We start from the raw sequence: 24,195 nt of genomic DNA, 5'->3' as shown, positions 1-24,195 counted from the left end.
AGTGGCTACTCTTTGTTGTGGCACGCGGGCTTCTACTTGCGGTGGCTTCTTGTTTTGGAGCACAGGCTCTAGGCGCACAGGCTTCAGTAGTTGCAGCAAGTGGGCTCAGCAGTTGTGGCGCACGGGCTTAGTTGCTCCGCAGCATGTGCGATCTTCCTGGACCAGGGATCGAACCCGTGTCCACTGCACTGGCAAGCAGATTCTTAACCACTGCGCCACCAGGGAAGTCCCAAGGGGGATTTATTTCTTAAATAACTGGGAAATAAAGATGTGTAATTCCCCACCCTACCTTCTGTCCCGCTTTCAAATCTTCACCTCCTTTTAGTAACCATAGAATGATTTTTAAACTCAGCACTCTTACTATATGACACTCAAAAATTAATCTACTCATTGCCAACCCCCCCCCCAATTAATCTGAATTAAGTGAAATCATTACCCAAAAGGAACATAAAATGTTTGCTTTTTCTAATTGTTCACCTCCTAGAGCAGAAAAGGGAATTTTGGAAGGCCTAATCACTAGGAAATAATCTTCAAATGACCTGCACACAACCAAAATGGATAATACCACCCACCAAAAATGGAAACAATAATGAACTCAGTAATATTCAGTTTATCCCTCAACTCAACAAATTTCTTAACTTTATTTTCATTAGCCAATGAACATCCATTGAGATTCAAATACTCCCTAAACACTCATGTTTACTGCCTGGTTTGTTTCTATAGCAACAGACACCCAGAATCCAGAAACAAAGATAATGCCTAGTTTTTTCACCATCTTCGGTAACTGATGCAACTGTAAGCCATTAGTATGATATGTGGCACAAGCCATGCCATTTCAGTTCCTAGAAGGTAAAGACTAGTGTATTTGTTAGGCAAAACAATTTGTAGAAAAAGAAAAAGCCCCTAGAAGTTTACCTTAAATCTAATGGGGAAGTAAGAGTGTGACCTTTCTGCCAGTCACTGAGAAAGGTACTGCAAACCTAAAAGGACAGCTTGTTCTGGAAAACACTAACTCTAGACATTTACTCAGTAAATGATATGAACCATTAAATGTGTCCCACATGCTGCTTCTCCTAAATTTTAGGTGAGTTTGGGGAGACAGCAAGCAGTCACTTGAAGCCAGATGATATTAGATAAATGTACCTATCTCCAGTCTTGCTATATTCCTCTAATCAGGATGCTTTTCTCTATGGCCCTCCTCTCTGGAGCTATGATTAATGTTTTGATTCACAGACAAAGATCAATCTCTTCACCAACACATGACCTCTTTCAAACTGTCAAACTTGAGATTTAGAGGAGTCATGAAATTTCATGTTTAGGAACAGAAGCTCTGGAAGGAACTGGCAAAAGATGAAGAGCTGGTATTTTAAACTGTCCCCCACAAACACATATACTCCTCCCCTTTCCCACTACCATGATTATATTATAATCCTGCCAAGACCTTTTTCCTTCTCATCTTTCAGTCACTCATTTGTGCCACCCAAGGAAGGTTAAAGCACAGAAAACTATGTCTTCACTTCTGAATTTACCTAGAAATGTTAGTGTAAGAGTGGTAAACTGACCCATAGCATTGAGAAGCCCAAGAGCAAAAGGAATACTTAGATAAAGCAGTTATACTCAAGCTATGAGAGAAACCAATAATGCAAATTAATGACCACATATTTGCTAACTTCTCCAGACATCTAAAACATTACCAATCACCTTCAACCAAGTGAACAATCTTAGAAAATTCACCTTCAGATATGACCCTATTTATTATTATTTTTAGCAAAACTACATAATGAGAACAAAGGAACTGGAGTCAGAGTGGGTGTGGGCCTGGTCTAAGTACCGGTACTTTGAGCTTCAAATTCCTGAAGCTTCCATTTTCTTGTGTGAAAATGTCAAGACTTTCACTTAATGCACAGGATTGTGGTGAGGTTTAAATGAGAACATATGCACAAGTACTCTGCAAACTGTAAAGCGTCCCATACATAAAAAAAGGTTGAATGTAGTAGTGGCAGAGTCTAGGGTTCAAATAATGGTTCTGCCTCTCACTGTACATGAGCTACTTTAATAATTAAAATAGAAGCCATCACACAGGACTGTATGAGGATTAAGTGAGATAAAAGACGTGAAGTAGCCAGCACATGTCCAAAAAATATTAGCAACTATGGTTTTGAACAGGAATCAACACTGGACTGGGAAACAAACTATCTTTCCCAAAAAGAGCGGTTTATGCGGCTAGAGACAAGTCATACCTCACATGCCTTTTCTCAAACAGCATTAAACATCAGATAAGATTTTTTCCTCCCTTATCATCCCAAGTGGCAAAGCTTCTAATAAGTTTCCTAAGTCTATCCCTTTCACGAGCTCTTTTATGTTTTCACCATCTCTATCTCCTTACATCAAATATCTAATCCTAGGGATGAAATTTCAGGAAATGCAGCACCTGTACCCTCTCCATCCCCACACTGTCAGCAATTTAATATGAAGTGGTCATTGCTGGAAGGTGTTATTTGGGAGAAGCCTAAAAGTCTAAGTGGTAGAGCTGGCTCTACTGTTGTTGATTTCTGGGTAGCAGGAACTTAAAGGAATGGTCATATGTGAACAGGGGAAGTGCGGAGCCAGAAGATAGAAGAGCTATGTGCTTATATAAGAACAAGTTTTTGGACATTAAGACAGAGAGAAGGCTGAAGACAGACTAAAGGAGAAAAGAGAACTGACCAACAAAACTAGAAGGTTTAGAACACAGTTCAATTCTTGACATAAAGTAAATTTCACACCTCCCTGCCTGTGTTGCTCTAAAATCTCAGAAAGTGCTATAGAAGTAATCATGTACATTTACAGAAAACAACAATTAAATCATCTATTGCTATGATTCTCTTGTATTGTTCGGATGTAATGAAAGAAAACCCTGGTGAAAAGTATACAATTATGTTAGAATTTTATACTGCCAAGAGAAAGGGCAATAACCAAATAAACTGAAATGATTTAATAAATTGTAATTCATCCTTCACTATACTTGTTAGGAAGCTTGTTTAGTAGTGGAAGGAAGTTCCTGAGAGAGACAGAGTAAAGAATCAAAACAGGGACCTAAAAAGCTCTTTTCCCACCATCATCCTCATAGAGATTCTAAGCCTGTGTGTCCCACAGCCTTTGTACTAGGACTTACAGGACTTACATGTCCTGAGTACTTACTATAGGCTGAGTTCTGTCCAAGACAGAACAGAAGTAAATAGAAGAGAGCGGCTATTTTCAAGAAGCTCATAATTTCTTTGGAAAACAGAACCCACTTAATTAAGAAAAGACTAGAGGCACAGGCAAGAGCAGAATGAGAACGAGAACTTAAGAGTAGGTTTAGACAATCCAATTTCACACAGGTGCGTGTTGCTATGAAATGCTACAGCTAAATATCAATGTGACTAGATGTTACTACATTTTCTATCATAATAATAGGTAACATATGAATGCTTCCTTGTGCTAAGCATTTTTGAGCCCATTTTTCTAGCTCATTCATAATCCTCACAACAACCCTATGAAGACAGTAAAATGCCAATTTTAGTTATGAAGAAAGAATCAAAAAGGTTGGGTAAGAAGCCAGGATTACTCAACATGTAGCTGAGCTGGGACTCAAATACAGCCAACTATCATTGAAAAAAGCCTATATTCTAAGTCAAACTCAACAGAAGCAGAAAGTAAAATGGTGGTTGCTAGGGATTGGGGGAAGGAAGAAACAGGGAGTTGCTGTTCAGTGTGTATAAAGTTTCAGTTATGCAAGATGATCTGTTGCACAACACTGTGCTTATAATTAACAATATTGCACATTTAAAAACTTGTTGAGAGGGCTTCCCTGGTGGCGCAGTGGTTAAGAATCTGCCTGCCAATGCAGGGGACACGGGTTCAAGCCCTGGTCCGGGAAGATCACACATGCCGTGGAGCAACTAAGCCCATGCACCACAACTACTGAGCCCACGTGCCGCAACCACTGAAGCCCGTTTGCTTAGAGCCCATGCTCTGCAACAAGAGAAGCCACCGCAATGAGAAGCCCGCGCACCGCAAGGAAGAGTACTCCCTGCTCGCCGCAACTAGAGAAAGCCCACGCGGCAGCAACGAAGACCCAACACAGCCATAAATTAAATAAATAAATAACAATAAAAAAAATAAAAACTTGTTGAGTACAGATCTCAGGTTATATATATATATATATATTTCTTAACCACACAAAAAAAGTGCGACTCCCCTTCTGCAAAAAAAACACAGACAAAAAATAAAACGAAACAAGCCTACATTCTTACCCCTATGCCAGAAGTTCTCGAACTTTTTGGTTTCAGGAATCCCTTACACTCTTAAAAATTACTGAGGACCCCAAAAAGCTTTTGTATATGTGGGTTACATAGGTCAATATTTAGTGATTACAAATTAAAATGGAAGAATTTTCTAAGTATATGATTGCAAAACAAGACAATGTCTTGTATTTCCACAAAGGCTCAAGGAAAACTTCAGGATTTCACTGGACCACAATGAAGTTACAGAGATTACAGCAGTTATAATCAAACACTAGCTAGTAAGAGCACAATATGAGTACTGAAAACTGAGTTAATCTCTGAAAAAACACATTTAAATCCTACTACTTTACAAAATTTTAGAAAACACAAGAATACACAAATACACACTCTATTAACCCTGAGAGTGATGTCATCACACATCATGTAAGTTCTGGAAAACTCCACTGTATTTCTGGAAAATCTCCACTGATTAGTGAATGAGACAGAAAAAGGCAAATAACATCTCAGTATTACTATGAAAATAGTTTTGACTTCACAGATCCCTATACATAAAAGAATCCTGAGTATATATCATACTGTGGGAACCACTGTTCCACACCAATCTTCTTTAAATCATGGGTCATAAAAATCAATGTAGGTCAGATATGCATTTTAAAATGAAATAATAGAATAGAATGAAATGGAGAGTATAAGAAAACACAGTAGGCTAAGTACCATTTCCTGAAACTGCTGTTAAAATTATGTACACCCATGTGTATGAGTGTACTAGGTCCTAACAGAAAATGTATTTCCTGGACTTCCCTGGTGGCGCAGTGGTTAAGAATCCACCTACTAAAGCAGGGGACATGGGTTTGAGCCCTGGTCCAGGAAGTTCCCACATGCCGCGGAGCAAGGAAGTCCGTGCGCCACAACTACTGAGCCTGCACTCTAGAGCCCATGAGCCACAACTACTGAGCCTGTGTGTCACAACTACTGAAGCCCGTGCGCCTAGAGCCTGTGCTCAACAAGAGAAGCCACCGCAATGAGAAGCCCATGCACCACAACGAAGAGGGGCCCCTGCTTGCCGCAACTAGAGAAAGCGTGCAGCAACAAAGACCCAATGCAGCCAAAAATAAAATAAATTAAAATTAAAAAAAAGAAAATGTATTTCCTACTGCAGCTCAGTCAAACACTGAAAAACACTGTACAACACACTAATTTCCCTATATTACTGCCAAAGCAGAGGCTATACACACATAACCTACAATCTGTATACTAAAAACTGATAATTTGTTATAAGCTAGACATTCTCCAACATGAAGGCAAATAAAGGTTTCAGGTGGATACAATTTCTATAAATTGAATAAAGTCACAGGTCACCTCACCACGCTATCACGCTGTTGCCACAGCCACCACTAAAGCTTTCCTACCACCTTTGCTTCCACAGTCAGTTCAGGTAAATAGGAAGGCAAGAGTTATCCAAGCTCCATCAGCCACAAATAAAGGTGCTCTTCCCTTCCCTCTAAACAGAGCTCTTGCTCTTAATCACAGGTTGACTTCCTAAATGAAGGGCCTGCCTTCAGAGCAAACTGGTCAACAATCACTTTGCTGCTGGCGTTATGGTTACTGCTCTCATCCTGAATCTATACGATTTCCTGGGTCAAAACAGCAGCATTCAGACAATGGTTCAAGTTGTAGATCTCTCTCTGTATCCTGGCAAAGGCAGGTCTGCATCTGGCGAACTGCAACAAATGGAAACAGCAGACAGTGAAAGGCAGAGCCTGTCTGCACCAACAGCTGAAGCTCCACCCACAGCCTGGGCACAATCCAGGACACCCAGAGATCTCAACAATGATCTCCCTGAGAGCCTACAAAGACAAACTCTACTGGAGGCAGTGAATGAAACATAACATCACTGCCTCTTCCTCTCTACCAGAACTGAACTGCAGAATTTTCTCTCAGAAACAGTTTCTCTCTCAATTAGTCCAAACAGACTAACAAAAGCCTGATGAAAATTATCAGCAAAAAGGCAGTGAGGCAGGACTGAGTTCAGTGATGCATCATAATGGCATATACTTTTAAAAAATTGTAGTAACATACACATAATGCAAGATTTATCATTTTAACCATTTTTAAATATACAGTTCAGTGGCATTAAGTACATTCACGTTATTATGCAACCAACACCACTATCCTTCTCCAGCCAGGAGTTTTACATCATCCCATACTGCAACTCTATACTTACTGGCATATACGTTTTCAATGACCCTATTTTTCTGATATCAGCCTACCCTAAGTTCCAAGTGCACCCCGTCCAAGAATAGACCCAATCCCACTACTGTCTTCAAACTTGGAGGGGAAAAGGCAAATTCTGTGAGAGCAGAAATCTTTCTTTTTACTGCTGCCTCCCAAGAATCTAGCACATGCCTGACAAATACAGATTCAAATATTCATCTGTTACATGGCCAAAGTTATCCCTAGAGTACTTACTAATTGCAAAGGGAAAAATATACCTTTACAATGGAAAGATCTGCTGGTTACCACCTTAACCAGTCTTAACCATCACTACCAGTGGGACAACCTAGCACTGTGTACCTTCTGACTTGATACAATTTGAAGTGCTCAATCATCCAGGAAGCATCCTTGCCAAAATGTTTAACATGAATCTAATCCTCTAGACTCAAGTTCTAGTTGATGAGAAATAGTTTAGGAAAACAAATTAAAGTACACAATGAGGAAAGAGACAAATCCAGAATGTAGGGCTTTTTAAAAGACAATGTCACTCACATGAGTACAGTCAACTGATCTTTGACAAAGGACCAAGGGCAATTCAACATTTTCCTGTGGAACAGACAGTCTTTTCAATAATTGGGGCTAAAACAACTAGACAGTCAACGTACAAGAAAAAAAAATACAATCACTGACCTTATACCTTTCACAAAAATAAACTCAAAATGGATCATAGACCTAAATGTAAAACACAAAACTATAAAACTTCTAAAAGATAATATGAAAACACCGAGGTGACCTTGGGTTTGGCAATGAGTTTTAAGATACGTACCAAAAGCAAAATCCATGAAATAAATATGTTATGTTGGGCTGCATTAAAATCAAAAACTTCTGCTCTGTGAAAGACACTCTTTTAAGAGAATAAAAAGAGAAATCACAGACTGGGAAATAACATCCACAAAAAGAGTTGAAGACTTAGTCCACACAGAAAAACCTGCACACAAACATTTACAGCAGTTTTACTCAGAACTGTCAAAACCTGGAAGCAACTAAGATGTCCTTCAACAGGTGACTGGATAAACTAATTATGGTATAGCCATACAATGGAGTATTATTCAGCAATAAAAAGAACTATCAAGACACAGAGACATGGAGGAAACTTAAATGCTTATTACTAAGTGAGAGAAGCCAGTCTGAAAAGGTTGCAATACTGTATTTGGATTCTAACTACATGACATTCTAGAAAAGGCAAAACTATGGAGATAATAAAAACATCAGTAGCTGCTGGTGTGAGAGGGAGGAGGAGAGATGACTAAGTGGAGCACAGCAGATTTTCAGGGCAGTGAAAACCATTCTGTATGATACTGTAATGGTGGACACATGACATTATGCATTTGTCAAAACCCACAGAACTATAAACACAAAGGGTGAACCCTAATATAAACTATGGACTTCGGGTGATAATGTTGTGTCAGTGTAGATTCATCAACTGTAACAAATGTAACACACCGATGGGGACTTCCCTGGTGGCGCAGTGGTTAAGAATCTGCCTGCCAATGCAGGGGACACAGGTTCGAGCCCTGGTCCGGGAAGATCCCACACGCCGCGGAGCAACTAAGCCTGAGCACCGCAACTACTGAGCCCGTGTTCCCTAGAGCCTGCACGCCACAACTACTGAGCCCACACGTCTACAGCCCATGCTCTGCAACAAGAGAAGCCACTGCACTGAGAAGCCCACTCACCGCAACTGAGCTCACACGCCACAACTACTGAAGCCCGCGTGCTCTAGGGCCCACGTGCCACAGCTACAGCACTCGCATGTTGCAACTACTGAAGCCTGAGAGCCTAGAGCCCATACTCCGCAACAAGAGAAGCCGCCACAATGAGAAGCCTACGCACTGCAACAAAGAGTAGCCCCTGCTCGCCGCAACTAGAGAAAGCCCCAGTAACGAACCCCCAACGCAGCCCCCCCAAGAAAACAGAAACACGGGGTCTCCCTGGTGGCGCAGTGGTTGAGAGTCCGCCTGTCGATGCAGGGGACACGGGTTCGTGCCCTGGTCCGGGAAGATCCCACATGCCGCGGAGCGGCTGGGTCCGTGAGCCATGGCCGCTGAGCCTGCGCATCCGGAGGCTGTGCTCCGCAACAGGAGAGGCCACAACAGTGAGAGGCCCACGTACCGCAAAACAAACAAACAAACAAAAAAAAACATGTTGAGTAGAAGCCTGACACTAAAGGTCACATGTTATATTATTCTGTTCATATGAAACATCCAGAATAGGTTAATCTACAGGAAAAGAGAGTGAACTAGTACTTACCAGGAGCTGAAAGGAGGGGTATACTGCTTAACAGTACGGGGTTTCCTTCTTGGATGTTTAAAATGTCTTGGAACTAGATAGAATGTACTGAATGTACTAAACGTCAATGCAGTGCATACTTTAAAATGGTTAATGGTTAATTTTATGTTATGAGAATTTACCTCAATTAAGAAAAAATGATATGGGAAAAAAATGTAAAAACTATTCTTACCTAGCGGGCTGTACAAAAACAGGTGGCTAGCCAGGCTTGACACAAGGGTTGTAGTATGTCAACCTCTATCCTAGATTAAAAGAGACTAAAGAGTCATAATTAAACGTAAATCATAAACTTGGACTGAATCCAGAATTTTTAAAAGTCAGGAAAAAGCTATTTAGGAAAATGTGAATATTAGGTATCAGGGAACTATTGTTATTTTCTTAGGTTATGACAATAGATTTGTCATAAGGTCATACCCTTATTGTTAGGAAAGACATGCTGAAATATTTAGGGGTGATAAATATGTGTCATGATGTGCAAATTACTTTCAAATAATTCAGCCTCAAAAAACTATATATAGAAACAACGTGGCAATTTTCAAAAAGCATTTGGGGACTCTAGGGGAAGAATATACAGATGTTCATTATATTGCTCTTTCAACTTTTCTGTATTAGAGCTTTTTCAAACTAAAAAAGTTTGGGAGCAACTTTATTTTGTGAAGGTAGAAAACTGGCTCTAGACAGCTGAATACAAAGGTTGACAACATATTAAGCCTAATGTCCCAAATTCCTTGGGAGTAAGGGCTTATGAGAACTGCACTGAGGAATATACCTGGTTCCAGGATCCTTTTCTGGGACAGAAAAGCATCGCTTTTCCAAGGACAGGCTTAATCAGGTAGGAAGATTGGTAGGACCCATTCCTTGTGGACATGGGTATAAGATGCACCATAAGCACTTGCAAGAGGAATTCCTGAAAAATAACACATGCACAAGTGCATGCATGTAACACACACATAAAAAAAATCTGGCACTGCAATCCTATATTCTCATTGACTTACAAAATTAAATTTCAAATGCTGTTTCCCCAGCCAAGGGAAAAAAATCTGACTATAAAAGTTAAATGATGGCTTAAATGTTCTTACTGAACTAAAATCACTCAATGTCTATGGAATGACCCACATGAAATTCTACAGCAAGTACGCATCCCTTGTGCAGGTTGTTCTAGACCAGCGGGCTCCAACAGAAAGTAATGTGAGCCACATATGTAATTTTTTTCTAGTAGCCATATTTTTAAGGTGAAATTAATTTTAATAATATATTTTATTTATTCCAAGAAATCATTTCACATGTAATCAATAATATCATTTCACTGTTATCATTATAAAAATTATTGAGATCTTTATTTTTTCATATTAAGTCTTCAGGGTTCATTGTGTATTTTACACTCACATCTCAAATTACACTAGCCACATTTCATGTGCTCAATAGCCAAATGTGGCCAGCGGCTTACTATGCTGAACAAAGCAATCTAGCTCTTAGAAGAAGCGACAGAAGCAAAGCTTAGAAAGTGAGCTACCAAGAAAGGGATTTAATGTATGTATATGAACCTCCAAAATCAACAAATGCTGGAATTGTTCTATATTTACATATGATAATCAGCCAAACAACCATTTACCAAGGTTAATTTACAAACTAAACTCAATCCCTGCTCTGGTACCCTCCACGATATCCTCTAAGCAAAGGGGGTTATCACATCTCCATGTGGGCAGGGGAGACTTTACTCCACATCCTCTACACACATACCGGGTGGGCCTGGGAGTTCTGTCCCTTGGCTTTCATTACTAGGTTCAGTCTGAAGACTAGGATGAAAAAAGAAAAAGGTGCTAATGGTTAGAATTAGCACCATTTTCCCTTGGCATTTGTCTTTGTCTACTAACCCCTTCCCCCATTGTTTTGTCCAACTGACCTCCAATTCCCCAGAGAAGAGAGATCATGTCAAATCCATATTCTCCAACTCTTAGATTCCTGCTGCCAAAGTAACTGTGGCCTCTTCCTCTTGACATTCCCTTACTTTAAAAAGAAAATTCTGCCAGAAAGTGGCTTTAGGAGAGCAACTAACATCACTTCAAGATCAATCTCTTTCCATAAGTGGCCTAGAATCCACTTCCCAATGTCTATTTCAAAAATACCATAGGTAACAAAAAAAAATTTAAATATACTTAGGATCAATGATATACAAATAGTAGTTCAATTACTCTTCCCTACTATCCTCCCTCAAATGTCTCCCTTGCCCCACGAAGATGAGAGCAAATTTTTCACATTTTTGAAAAAAGGAAACATCATTTCTTACTTGTCAGACTAACAAACAGTATCTTTGATCCCCAACTGTAGAACTTCAGGTAAACGGAGAGACAGTGAATTTCATAAGTTCTAATCTTTTATTGGTCTTTTAGCAAATGTGTATTTTTGAGCTAAATGACTGAAACTATATTTCTTATTTCTTCCAGCTTCTTCCCTTGAATAAACCTTTCCAGGGTTATAAGAATTCTAGGACTTCCCTGGCGGCGCAGTGGTTAAGAATCCGCCTGCCAATGCAGGGGACACGGGTTTGAGCCCTGGTCTGGGAAGATCCCACATGCCGCGGAGCAACTAAGCCCATGCGCCACAACTACTGAAGCCCGTGAGCCTAGAGCCTGCGCTCTGCAACAAGAGAAGCCACCAAAATGAAAAGCCCACGCACCGCAACGAAGAGTAGCCCCCACTTGCCGCAACTAGAGAAAGCCCGTGTGCAGCAACGAAGACCCAATGCAGACAAAAAATAAATTAATAATAATAAAAAAGAATTCTGTAATTTGGCCTAAGATCTGACACTACATTAAAAATTGTTGAATTCTGGGCTTCCCTGGTGGCGCAGTGGTTGAGAATCTGCCTGCTAATGCAGGGGACACGGGTTCGAGCCCTGGTCTGGGAGGATCCCACATGCCGCGGAGCAACTAGGCCCGTGAGCCACAACTACTGAGCCTGTGCATCTGGAGCCTGTGCTACACGAGAGGCCGCGATAGTGAGGCCCGCGCACCGCGATGAAGAGTGGCCCCCACTTGCCACAACTAGAGAATGCCCTCGCACAGAAATGAAGACCCAACACAGCAAAAATAAATTAATTAATAAACTCCTACCAACATCTAAAAAAAAAAAAAAGTCTTAAAAAAAAATTGTTGAATTCTGCTATCCTTTGTTTACTGAGCTTATAAAATACAGATTCTAATAACCAGTACTTGTAATATATACGAAATTACTAACTCACTATCTTTTTATATATCTATGAAGTAGAAAATATATATACCTGTGTATTATTTGTGTACATGTGTGCGCGTGTGCATGTGTATGTGTGTTTAAAGGCAAAGAAGATGACATGGAAGGATACATGACTTGATAAAATAGTTACTTCTGGGGAAGGGATTGGGACTAGAGCCGTTTAAGGGGCTCTTTAGCCTTATCTATAATACTTTATATAATAATGTGTTCCTATTCTATTTGTATAATTAAAAACCGGTCAGGGGGCTTCCCTGGTGGCGCAGTGGTTAAGAATCCGCCTGCCAATGCAAGGGACATGGGTTTGAGCCCCGGTCCAGGAAGATCCCACATGCCTTGGAGCAACTAAGCCTGTGCGCCACAACTACCAAGCCCACGTACCACAACTACTGAAGCCCGTGTGCCTAGAGCCCATGCTCTGCAACAAGAGAAGCCACCAAAATGAGAAGCCCGCGCACTGCAACGAAGAGTAGCTCCCACTCACCACAACTAGAGAAAGCCCGTGTGCAGCAACAAAGACCCAATGCGGCCAAAAATAAAATAAAATAAATAAATTTTAAAAAGAAAAAAAAAGTCAGATTTGAAATATGTAGAACTAGCTGGTTATATAACTTAAGTTCTGAAAATTATAACAGATACCATTCATTCAAAGTTCATTGTTTGCAGTCTATATTCATTACCCCATTAAATCCTCAAACAACTCTAAAAAGGCAAGTATCATTATTACCCCCAATTTAGAAATGAGTAAATTGAGACTCAGAGAGGTTAAGAAGTGCCCTGTTTAAGGTCACACAAATGTCAGGGCCTGGAAGGGACCCCAAAACCACACTAAAGCAAATCCATAGGGAATTTGACAGATTAGTTATAGCCTTGCTAAGGGAATATTCAGTTAATTCAGGAGTAAAGAGAAAACACTTTTTAACTTTTGCTACTGTTAAAGAAAAAAATTTGCTTATTTATCTGCCAGATTCAGTAAACGAAGCTATAAGACCACTTTGTGGTATTTCTTGACTGGCTTACTAACTCCGCTGATCGTGGCGGCAGCGTCCTGAACCTATTGAAAGTTTGAGAGATTTAAGTAGAGCTGTAGTGACAAGCCATGTACCACCAGCTCCCACCTCAGCTCTTTTGGTTAATTCTAAGCAAAGTACAGCAAATAAATTCAGCTAGATTGCACTTTAGGGTGTGGATTATTTGTTTCTGACAAAGGAAAAACCCTATGATTTGAGTTTTAACTACCAAAACCCCCATAATTTTCTTAAAGGACAACAACAATGACAAGTATTTGTACCAACTATAACTGATCTAGTAAAAATTAAGTTAATCAACTGATACGTGTGTATTCAGTCAATTTACATTACCACTAGAAGATCAGCTAGAAGTCTTGCTACAAGAATCTCTAATGTAAGGGAAATATATACAGTGTCTCCGAAGCTCATGATCCTTGAAATCCTCTTTCCTTCTTACCTTAATCAAGTTTAGCTAGGTTCACTGACTCCTGAAATCCAGTGAAGGGCATCTCTTTTAACCTGACCTTTCCCAGGATGGAACAAGAGCTGTGGTTAAGCCTGGATGAAATATAAATAAGATTTATCTCCACTCTCAAATGCCAAGTCTTCCATACAGCATTGTTTTTAAGTTGATTACATACTCTGGACTTATACGTCAGACACTTTCACAAATCTTAGTTCTATTTCAAGTTCCGTATCTGGTTCAGGAAATTTTTACTGCCAGTGCTACAAATTAACTTTAGTCCTGGGTGAGATTCTGAGGGAGTTTCAAACATATTAACCTAATTCCAAATGAAATAAAAAAGCTATGTACCTTTAAAAGCTTTTATAAAACATTTTTATACTCAAGTTAAGAAATCAACAGATAAAACCCACTAAAATGACGGAGAAAAGCATGGCATTATAGTTTATAACCAATATTTTTTTATAAACAATATTAAACTGAAGAGTTTTCTACAGCAAAAAAAAAAAAAAAGAGAATAAATGGTTATTTTCCATCCACCATTTCAATATTGCTCATTCTGTATTCAGTGGCTTCGGTTTATATTACACATGCTGTTTCAAGTTCCTTTCCTAAACTCTGTTCCCAGTTCTACCACCTTTCCTTACAAATGATGACCTCATGACTTACTCTATAAAGAACATCAAAACTTTAAAACGTAGCAATTATAGTTTTTCTTCCCCACGATGTTGGGCCAACCCTTGCCTCTTTCATCCTACCCCCATTATCAAGGTACCTTCTCACCCTCTCACTGGGTCTCAGTAAATTCACTCAAATTTCAAGACGACTAAGTTCTAAAATGTGCCTTTTTTTTTTTTTTTTTTTTGCAGTATGCGGGTCTCTCACTGTTGTGGCCTCTCCTGTTGAGGAGCACAGGCTCCGGACGCGCAGGCTCAGTGGCCACGGCTCACGGGTCTAGCCGCTCCGCGGCATGTGGGATCTTCCCGGACCGGGGCACGAACCCGTGGTCCCCTGCATCGGCAGGCGGACTCTCAACCACTGCGCCACCAGGGAAGCCCCTAAGATGTGCCTTTTGTGCTTTACTTTCTAAAATTATTTCTCTGGCTCTCTGTCCTCACCAGTTTAAGGTCCACCATTTCCAGAGAAGCCATTATTTAATTCTGATTCTTGAATATCTATCATCACAATCACCCAGCTCTATCTATTTATAACCATAAAATAACTCTTCTCTTTTCTTTGCCACTATATCAGTAGATCTTAAATTCTGTCTTCTCCTGAAAGTTTCTGCAATTGAGTGCTATATTCTGATTACTGATTATTTATTATTTAAAAAGAAAACTCAGAAAGGTTTAACAGGCCAAATGTGTGCGTGTGTGTTGTGCTGTGTTCTACTAGAGAACAATTAGAATACAGAACAGTGCCTTTGACATACTTCAGAGTACACAGTTCAAAAGTAATTTAGCGGGCTTCCCTGGTGGCGCAGTGGTTGAGAGTCTGCCTGCCGATGCAAGGGACACGGGTTCGTGCCCCCGTCCGGGAAGATCCCACATGCCGCAGAGCAGCTGGGCCCATGAGCCTGCGCGTCCGGAGCCTGTGCTCCGCAGCAGGAGAGGCCACAACAGTGAGAGGCCCGCGTACCGCAAAAAAAAAAAAAAAATTTAGGAATTGCAAAGTTATCATAAAAGAATAAAAGCTCAACAGTGCCTTTGAACTTTTTCTCTTCTTTGGAGATCACCTATTATCTCTTACAGTGAAAAATACGTTATTTGTTTAATTTTCTAAATTTTTGGTAATAAACTTTTAAAGATATCAATAAAAGTATACCACAGCAAGGACAATAAACGGATGATTAGCAAAAAGTTGTTGGGAATCTCAAAGTACCATCCCACAAATTATTTTCTAATTACAAAGGAGAAAACACATTTTTAAAGGAAAGATATGACAGTCGCACCTGTAACAAAGTGATCAAACATAGCAATGCCAAAAATGAGACAACCTGAAACTGTCTCCTGGTATGATGCAATAAATAAACACAGGCAGTGACCTTTGTAGTATTTTTGCCAATGTGTTTAACCTGAAGCTAATCACCTAAAGCTCCATAAACTTATTTCTAAAGTGCTCCTTTCTGATGTTTTAGTCTCAGTTTAGTCACGATCAAAGGGACTCTGGTGGAGCGCCAACAACCACCATGAAAAACGGGGTAGCAGAATGAGTAGGTCTGGGGCCAGGCAGACCTAAGTTTGAATCCTGGAACTGTTACTTACTAAGCCTACATAAGCCCTGAGCCTCAGTTTCCCCCTCTATAAAATGAGGTTATATAAAATACTACCAATTTCAGAGATTGTTACAAGGATTAAACGGCATATCTAATAATGTAAAATATCTAAAATACTGCCTGGCATATTAGAGCGATTCAGCAAATGTTGGTTACCCTATCATACCATATATTGTTCTCTATGTCATGATTAACAAAAAACTTTTATATACATACAGTGTCTCATCATCTGATGCTCCCTGTAAATAACAGCTACAAGTCACTAAAAGTGAATACAATGACATAAATCTTCCTGCAAGGAGTTATTAATCTTTTAACATTATAAAAATGGAAGGATTTGCATTCATTCACACATGACCCCCTTTTTTTTTTTTTTTTTGCGGTACGCGGGCCTCTCACTGTTGTGGCCTCTCCTGTTGCGGAGCACAGGCTCCAGACGCACAGGCTGAGCGGCCACGGCTCACGGGCCTAGCCACTCCGCGGCATGTGGGATCTTCCTGGACCGGGGCACGAACACGTGACCCTGCATCGGCAGGCGGACTCTCAACCACTGCGCCACCACGGAAGCCCCCACACATGCTCTTTTTACTGGTAGTACTTGTTTTCCACAATCCCATATGCCCAAATTTCAGTAGTCACACTTTAGTTAAATAACATCAGTCTCCCAACAACATCGTTCAAACTTCAGTTACCATGGTATATGAACCACAAGTAGCTGCATAAAGTACAAATTTTTTTAAACATCTTTATTAGAGTATAATTGCTTTACAATGGTGTGTTAGTTTCTGCTTTATAACAAAGTGAATCAGCTATACATATACATATAACCCCATATCTCCTCCCTCTTGCATCTTCCGCCCACCCTCCCTATCCCACCCCTCTAGTTGGTCACAAAGCACAGAGCTGATCTCCCTTCGCTATGTGGCTGCTTCCCACTACCTATTTATTTTACATTTGGTAGTATATGTAAGTCCATGCCACTCTCTCACTTTGTCCCAGCTTACCCTTCCCCCTCCCTGTGTCCTCAAGTCCATTCTCTACATCTGCGTCTTTATTCCTGTCCTGCCCCTAGGTTCAAGTACAAATTTTACTGCTAGTTCTTCACTCCAGAATGGCTGTGTAAGTGAAGATGTGCATTGTGATCAGTGACCAATCACATCACTTCTTTCAAAGTCTGTTAGTGATGAGTCACTGGGCATGCTATTCAGTTCACACACAAACAGCACAGCGTGTAGCTGTGTTGACTCCTAGTCTCCAGTAATAAACCCATGTGACATTTTATAAAAATGGATAATCAAAAAAGGGAACTGGCCTACAGAGATAAAAATGAAGCAAAGATGTAAAAAGTGGTAATGCTGAAAGTAAAATCTGAATAGAAAATAAACAGAGTTAACATGCATCAGAGGAGCTTAGTACTGGCAAACTTATCAACATACACATAAGGAAAGTGATGATGATGATGATGAAAAGGATAAGGATGTCCCAGAGGAACTGACACCAGCAAAAAAAAAAAGGAACTCTCAATGATATTTCATGACATTGAAAGTACAAAGGATAGGGAGCACAAATATATGGACACCAAGGGGGAAAGTGGCGGGGGCGGGGGAGGGTGTGGTGGTGGTGTGATGAACTGGGAGATTGGGATTGACATATGTACACTTATATGTATAAAACAGATAATTAATAAGAACCTGCTGTATAAAAAAATAAATTTAATTTAATTTAAAAAAAAAACAACAACAAAGGATATGGGCTTCCCTGGTGGTGCAGTGGTTGAGACTCCGCCTGCCAATGCAGGGGACGCGGGTTCAATCCCTGGTCCAGGAAATCCCACATGCCACGGAGCAACTAAGCCCGTGCACCACAACTACTGAGCCTGTGCTCTAGAGCCTGTGAGCCACAACTACTGAAGCCTGCGTGCCTAGAGCCCATGCTCTGCAACAAGAGAAGCCACCACAATGAGAAGCCTGCGCACCACAACGAAGAGTAGCCCCCGCTCGCCACAACTAGAGAAAGCCCACACGCTGCAATGAAGACCCAACACAGCCAAAAATAAATAAAGAAAAAAAAAGAATAATAAAAAAAGAAAATAAAGAATAAATAAAATAAAAAATAATAATAAATAAATAAATAAGAATAAATTTTAAAAAAAAGGAAGTACAAAGGATAAAATGCTGGAAGCCAAGGCATCCAAAAGACGTTTGCTCCATATCTTAAGTTATAGGACAAGAAGCAGGCAAACACTGCTCAAACTACTCTTGATAAATTTTAACAAAGATATAGAACACTTCAATATTCAATGTTTCTAATGCTTTAGATTACAGTGTATCAAATAAATACTAGTTTTACTTTTTCGTTTCCTCATACCAACAATGAAATTGTTTTTAATATTTTGACAAAAATTTTAAAGGGCACATCATAACTTTTCCCATTGGTCATCTTGCATGGCCTTAGTCTTCATGGTCGTTTTTATAGTCCTACACTACCATGCAAAGTGGGGACTGCTTGTGGATATATACAAGAGTGTGTGTGTGTGTGTATACAGGTGTGGAATTTTTGTTTATTTCTTTATTGAAGTCTGGTTGATTTACAATGTTGTGTTAGTTTCTGGTATATAGCAAAGTGATTCACTTATATATACATATTCTTTCTCATATTCTTTTCCATTATGGTGTTATTACAGGATATTGAATATAGTTCCCAATGCTATACAGTAGGACCTTGTTATTTATCTCTTTTATATATAACAGTTTGTATCTGCCTAATTTATCCCTCCCCCACCTTCTTTCCCTTTTGGTAACCATAAGTTTGTTTTCTGTGTCCATGAGTCTGTTTCTGTTTCATAGATAAGTTCATTTGTGTCATTCTTTAGATTCCACATGTAAGTGATATCATATGGTATTTCTTTCTCTTTCTAACTTACTTCACTTAATATGATAATCTCTAGGTCCATCCACGTTGCTGCAAATGGCATTATTTCATTCTTTTTTGGGGGGGCACGCCACGCAGCTTGCAGGACCTCAGCTCCCCAACCAGGGATTGAACCCAGGCCATGGCAGTGAAAGGGTTGAATCCTCACCACTAGGCCATCAGAGAACTCCCCATTAGTTCATTCTTTTTTGTGGCTGAGTAATATTCCACTGTGCCTATACACCACATCTTTAGCCATTCATCTGTCGATGGACATTTAGGTTGCTTCCATGTCTTGGCTATTGTAAATAGTGCTGCTGTGAACAATGGGGTGCATTTATCTTTTCTAATTATAGTTTTCTCCAGATATATGCCCAGTAGTGAGATTGCTGGATCATATGGCAACTCTATTTTTAGTTTTTTAAGGAACCGCCATACTGTTTTCCACAGTGGCTGCACCAATTTACATTCCACAGCTGTGTATTTTTTTCCCCACTTACTCCCAAACCATCTGAGAGTAAGTTGTATATACGATGGCCCTTTACTCCTAAATACTTAAGTGTGCATTTCCTAAGAATAAGGATTTTTTTTTTTAACCACACCACAGACCAGGTGTCAGTAAATTCTGTAAGTTACTTTTTAAGAACCTATCTACTCTTTAGGAATAAAAGATGGAGTCTATGCCTGCTGTTCAATGTCAAAGATAGCAGCTGTGAAATGTATAAATTAGTTTTTCAGATGTAATATCTTTCAGGCAATTATATAGTTTAAATTTGCAGTTTAAGACATTGTCAATAGTAAAAGTAAATGAATAAAAATAAAGTAAATGGATAAAGAAAACTTCCTAAAGCTAGTCAAATATTCAATTCAATAAGTTTTAATACTCCTTAGGTATATAGGGAATAAAAAATAAATTTTTATAATCTTCACTTTAAAATATGATACAATCCTTTCAGGAATTCAGCAATCACAAGTGAAACATCATGACACTACACAAAAATGCTAAATTAAATACACAATAGGGTTTAAGTATACGGTACAAAAAAAAATCTGTCACTAGTAGATAAAGAGAGAATTATATTCAATCGAATTCATTATATTTTAATCATCTCCCATGTGCCAGACATTGTCAATTTTCTGGTAAATAAGACGGTAATGGTTCCTGCCCTCAGAATCTAGAGAGAGTAAGTAGAAAGACAATCAGGGTATTATTTGTTATGACAGCAGAAAAATCTAATGTTAAAGAAACAGGGAGAAGAGGTACCTTATCTAGCAGGAAAAGAAACAGATGTCAAAATTTTCCCAAAGGATGTAACATCTAAGCTGAAATCTGAAGGATAAATCAAATTCGAGAGAGGAAGGAAAGTGTTCAACTCAGAACTGCATACGCAAAGGCCCCAAGGTAAAATAGGCCAGAGAACTTCAAGAAAAAGAAAGTAGTAGCTGAGTACAGTATCATTTTCAGGTAATGGGAAAAGAGAAAGGGAGAATAAGGTGTAATGGAAAGAAATTCAACCCGAAGTAAAAAGACCTGGTTTCCAAGCTTTGCTCTACCACTTATTAGTTGTATAACTTTAGGACAAGTCTTTTTACCTCTCTGGGCCTCTATTTCCTAATGAGCAAAATGAGGACACTACCATATTTCCCCTCAAAGGGTTACCTCAAAGATCAAGTTTTAAAAAGCATGTAACAAACCATAAAACAAACAAAAAAATTATTTAAAAAATTCTGTTCACCAAAATACACCATTAAAAAAATAAAATAAGTCACAGATTGGATAAAAATATTTGCAGCATGTAAGTCTAACAAAGGACTTGTATCCAAATATATAAAGAACTACAAATCAACAATTAAAAGATGAACAAATCAATAAAAAAGGGGGCAAAAGACTTGAACAGATACTTCATCAAAGATATACAAATGTGGGCTTCCCTGGCGGCGCAGTGGTTCAGAGTCCGCCTGCCGGTGCAGGCGACGCGGGTTCGTGCCCTGGTCTGGGAGGATCCCACGTGCCGCGGAGCGGCTGGGCCCGTGAGCCATGGCCGCTGACCCTGCGCGTCCGGAGCCTGTGCTCCACAACAGTGAGAGGCCCGCGTACCGCAAAAAAAAAAAAAAAAAAAAAAAAAAAGATATACAAATGCTCAGTAAGCACATGAAAAGGTGCTCAACATTATTAGTTACCAGAGAAATACAAATTATAATCATGAGATACTATTTCACACTCACTAGAATCGCTAATGTCAAAAATGTTGGTAAGGGGACTTCCCTGGCGGTCCAGTGGTTAAGACTCCATGCTCCCAATGCAGGGGGCATGGGTTCCATCCCTGGTCAGGGAACTAAGATCCTGCTTGCCACATGGCGCGGCCAAAAAAAAACACAAAAAAACGTTGACAAGCATATGGAGCAAGTGGAGGTCTCATACACTGCTGGGGAAGTATAAAATGGAACAGCACTTTAAATAGTTTGGCAATTTCTTATAAAGTTATACATATATTTACCATATGACCCAGCAACCACTCTTTTGTATTTTCTCAAGAAAAAAATGAAAAACATGTCCACATCAAGACTTACACAAGAATATTTATCACAGCCTATTCATAATAGCTGAAAACTGAAAACCACCAAAGTGTCCATCAAAAGGAGAATAAACAAATTATGGTATATATACACAATGGAATATATTCAGCAATAAAAAGGAAAAAACTCTGGAAACACATGGACACAACTCAAAAACGTAATGTTAAGTGAAAGAAGCCCCTCACAGAAGAGCACATGCTGTGATTCTATATTTATGAAAACTGGCAAGTTTAGTCTATGGTGATAGAAGTCAGATATAGGGATGGAAGAGGACACTAAATACAAAGGGACACAAGGGAAATTTCCATGAAGATGGAAATGTTCTCTATCTATATCTTATTTTGAATAGTGACTACTCTGTCAAAACTCACCAAACTGGGGCTTCCCTGGTGGTGCACGCAGTGGTTGAGAGTCCGCCTGCCGACGCAGGGGACACGGGTTTGTGCCCCGGTCCGGGAAGATCTCACATGCCGCGGAGCAGCTGGGCCCGTGAGCCATGGCCGCTGAGCCTGCGCGTCCGGAGCCTGTGCTCCGCAACGGGAGAGGCCACAGCAGTGAAAGGCCCGCGTACCGCAAAAAAAAAAAAACAAAAAAAACAAAAAACCTCACCAAACTGAACACAAGACCTCTATATTTCATTATATGTTACATATATCTCAATTAAAAAAAACAACAACATGGATATACAATCAGCAAAATCCAGAAAGTGGGAAATTCTACAGGACAAGTGACCAGATCTTTCCACAAGACAAGAAAAAGAAAAGGGGGGAATAGTGACTTATAGGTTAAGAGAGTTTTCAGACACACATCAACCATACACAACATGTGGATGGACCTTGTCTGACTCATGAGTCAAACAAACCAATCATTAAAAAAAAAAAAAAAAAAGGTAATTCCCTGATGGTCAAGTGGTTAAGACTCTGCACTCTCACTGCTGAGGGCCTGGGTTCTATCCCTGGTCTGGGAACTAAGATCCCACAAGCCGCGTGGCCAAAAACAAGAGGAAAAAAAAAAGAAAAACCATTAGGGAAATTTGAACAATGAAGGTATTAAGAAGTTGTTCATTTACTTTGATACTAGTAATGTTGTTTCTCATCCATGTTTTTTTTTTGGCTGCGCTGGGTCTTCGTTGCTGCGCATGGGCTTTCTCCAGTTGCCGCGAGCGGGGGCTACTCTTCAGCGCCGTGCGCGGGCTTCTCATTGTGGTGGCTTCTCTTGTTGCAGAGCATGGGCTCTAGGTACGCGGGCTTCAGTAGTTCTGGCGCGTGGGCTCAGTGGTTGTGGCTCACCGGCTCAGCTGCTCCGTGGCATGTGGGATCTTCCCGGACCAGGGAAGAAAACTGGCAAATTTAGTCAAACCTGTGTCCTCTGTGTTGGCAGGTGGATTCTTAACCACTATGCCACCAGGGAAGCCCAGTAATGCTGCTATGCTTTTAAAAAGTCTATATATATTACAGAGCAACATGGATAAATCTCAAAATGTTGGGTAAAACAAGCCAGACACAAAATACGCACTGTATTATTCCAATTTTAAAAGTTCAAACTCATCTAAAACTAAATTATAACGCTAGAAGTCTCCATTGGGAAAGAAAAACAAACTAGTGACTCGGAGAGGCATGAGGAAGCTCCTGAGGTAGTGGCAATTCTAAATCTTGATGAGTGGTAGTTACAAGGGTATTTTCTGTGATCATGCACTGAACTAGAAATTTATGTTTTACATTCTTTTCTGTATGTGCTTTATATTTCACAAACAGTAAGTTTTACTAAAAACTCAGATATACATAACTGAAGGATGTTACAGATGAAATAAATTACTTAAATAAAAGTATCTGTGATTTAAGTTAAAATAATTGAGAGGGAGCGGAGGATACAGATGAAAGAGTTCCATATGTTGATAATCATTGCAGCTGGTGATGGAGCTCATTACACTATTGTTTATTTTGTGTATGTTTAAATTTTTCCATAGTAAGTTGTTTTTGTTTTTTTTTTTTTTTTTTTCGGTACATGGGCCTCTCACTGTTGTGGCCTCTCCCGTTGCGGAGCACAGGCTCCAGAGGCGCAGGCTCAGTGGCCATAGCTCACGGGGCCCAGCCGCTCCGCAGCATGTGGGATCTTCCCGGACCGGGGCACAAACCCGTGTCCCCTGCATTGGCAGGCGGACTCTCAACCACTGCGCCACCAGGGAAGCCCCACAGTAAGTTTTTTTAATGTTCATAACCTTAATTACTGTACTTGTAGGAATGATAAGGATATACTCAGAAACATAAAAAAATACATAAGTTCAGTGTATTTTTATTTTTTTATTTTTATTTTTTTTAATTTATTTTTTTTTTGCAGTACACGGGCCTCTCACTGTTGTGGCCTCTCCCATTGCGGAGCACAGGCTCTGGAAGTGCAGGCTCAGCGGCCATGGCTCACGGGCCCAGCCGCTCCGCGGCATGTGGGATCTTCCCGGACCAGGGCACGAACCCGTGTCCCCTGCATCGGCAGGCAGACTCCCAACCACTGCGCCACCAGGGAAGACCCTGTATTTTTATTTTTAATGCTCCCCAAAGGTAGATACAACCTAATGTTCGATAACAGAAATGGGCAAATAAACTACAGGAAATCACAGCATACCTTTAGTCACTAAAAACTCTTGTAAGATTTTTTAGTGACTGGAACATGATTATGATAAATTTAGAAAGCAAGATATAAAATGATATCAAGCATTATCCCAGCTACATAAAAATACTTTTATGCATGGGGAAAAAAAACTGGAAGGAGATATGCTAATGATGGTTAAGTTTAAGATTATGAGTGATTGTCTTGTATTTTTCACAACTAGCATGTGTAACTTTTATCACTAGACAGGGTAAAATCCTTTAAACTTCTTCCTCA

At 39.9% G+C, this 24,195-nt stretch overlaps 1 protein-coding gene across 4 annotated transcripts in view; it reads right to left on the bottom strand.

Moving 5' to 3' along the window:
* KDM2A (lysine demethylase 2A) overlaps positions 1 to 24,195 on the bottom strand; it is a 105,801-nt gene that overhangs the window by 57,214 nt on the left and 24,392 nt on the right. The window contains exons 1-3 of one of the 4 annotated variants that reach the window (XM_033861226.2): positions 10,735 to 10,777; positions 10,572 to 10,627; positions 9,601 to 9,738 (exon numbers count right to left, since the gene is read on the bottom strand). The exons of the other annotated variants lie outside the window; for them this stretch is intronic. Of the exons in view, the coding sequence (XP_033717117.2) occupies positions 9,601 to 9,738; positions 10,572 to 10,627; positions 10,735 to 10,762 (222 nt within the window). The 5' untranslated portion in view covers positions 10,763 to 10,777. Of the gene's footprint in view, positions 1 to 9,600; positions 9,739 to 10,571; positions 10,628 to 10,734; positions 10,778 to 24,195 lie in introns of those variants that run through there. 4 annotated transcript variants of the gene reach the window in all.

Source organism: Tursiops truncatus, chromosome 8 (genome assembly GCF_011762595.2).
Source record: "Tursiops truncatus isolate mTurTru1 chromosome 8, mTurTru1.mat.Y, whole genome shotgun sequence".
In the NCBI taxonomy this organism is placed as follows: Eukaryota; Metazoa; Chordata; class Mammalia; order Artiodactyla; family Delphinidae; genus Tursiops; species Tursiops truncatus.
This window is presented reverse-complemented; position numbering and strand designations above follow the sequence as displayed.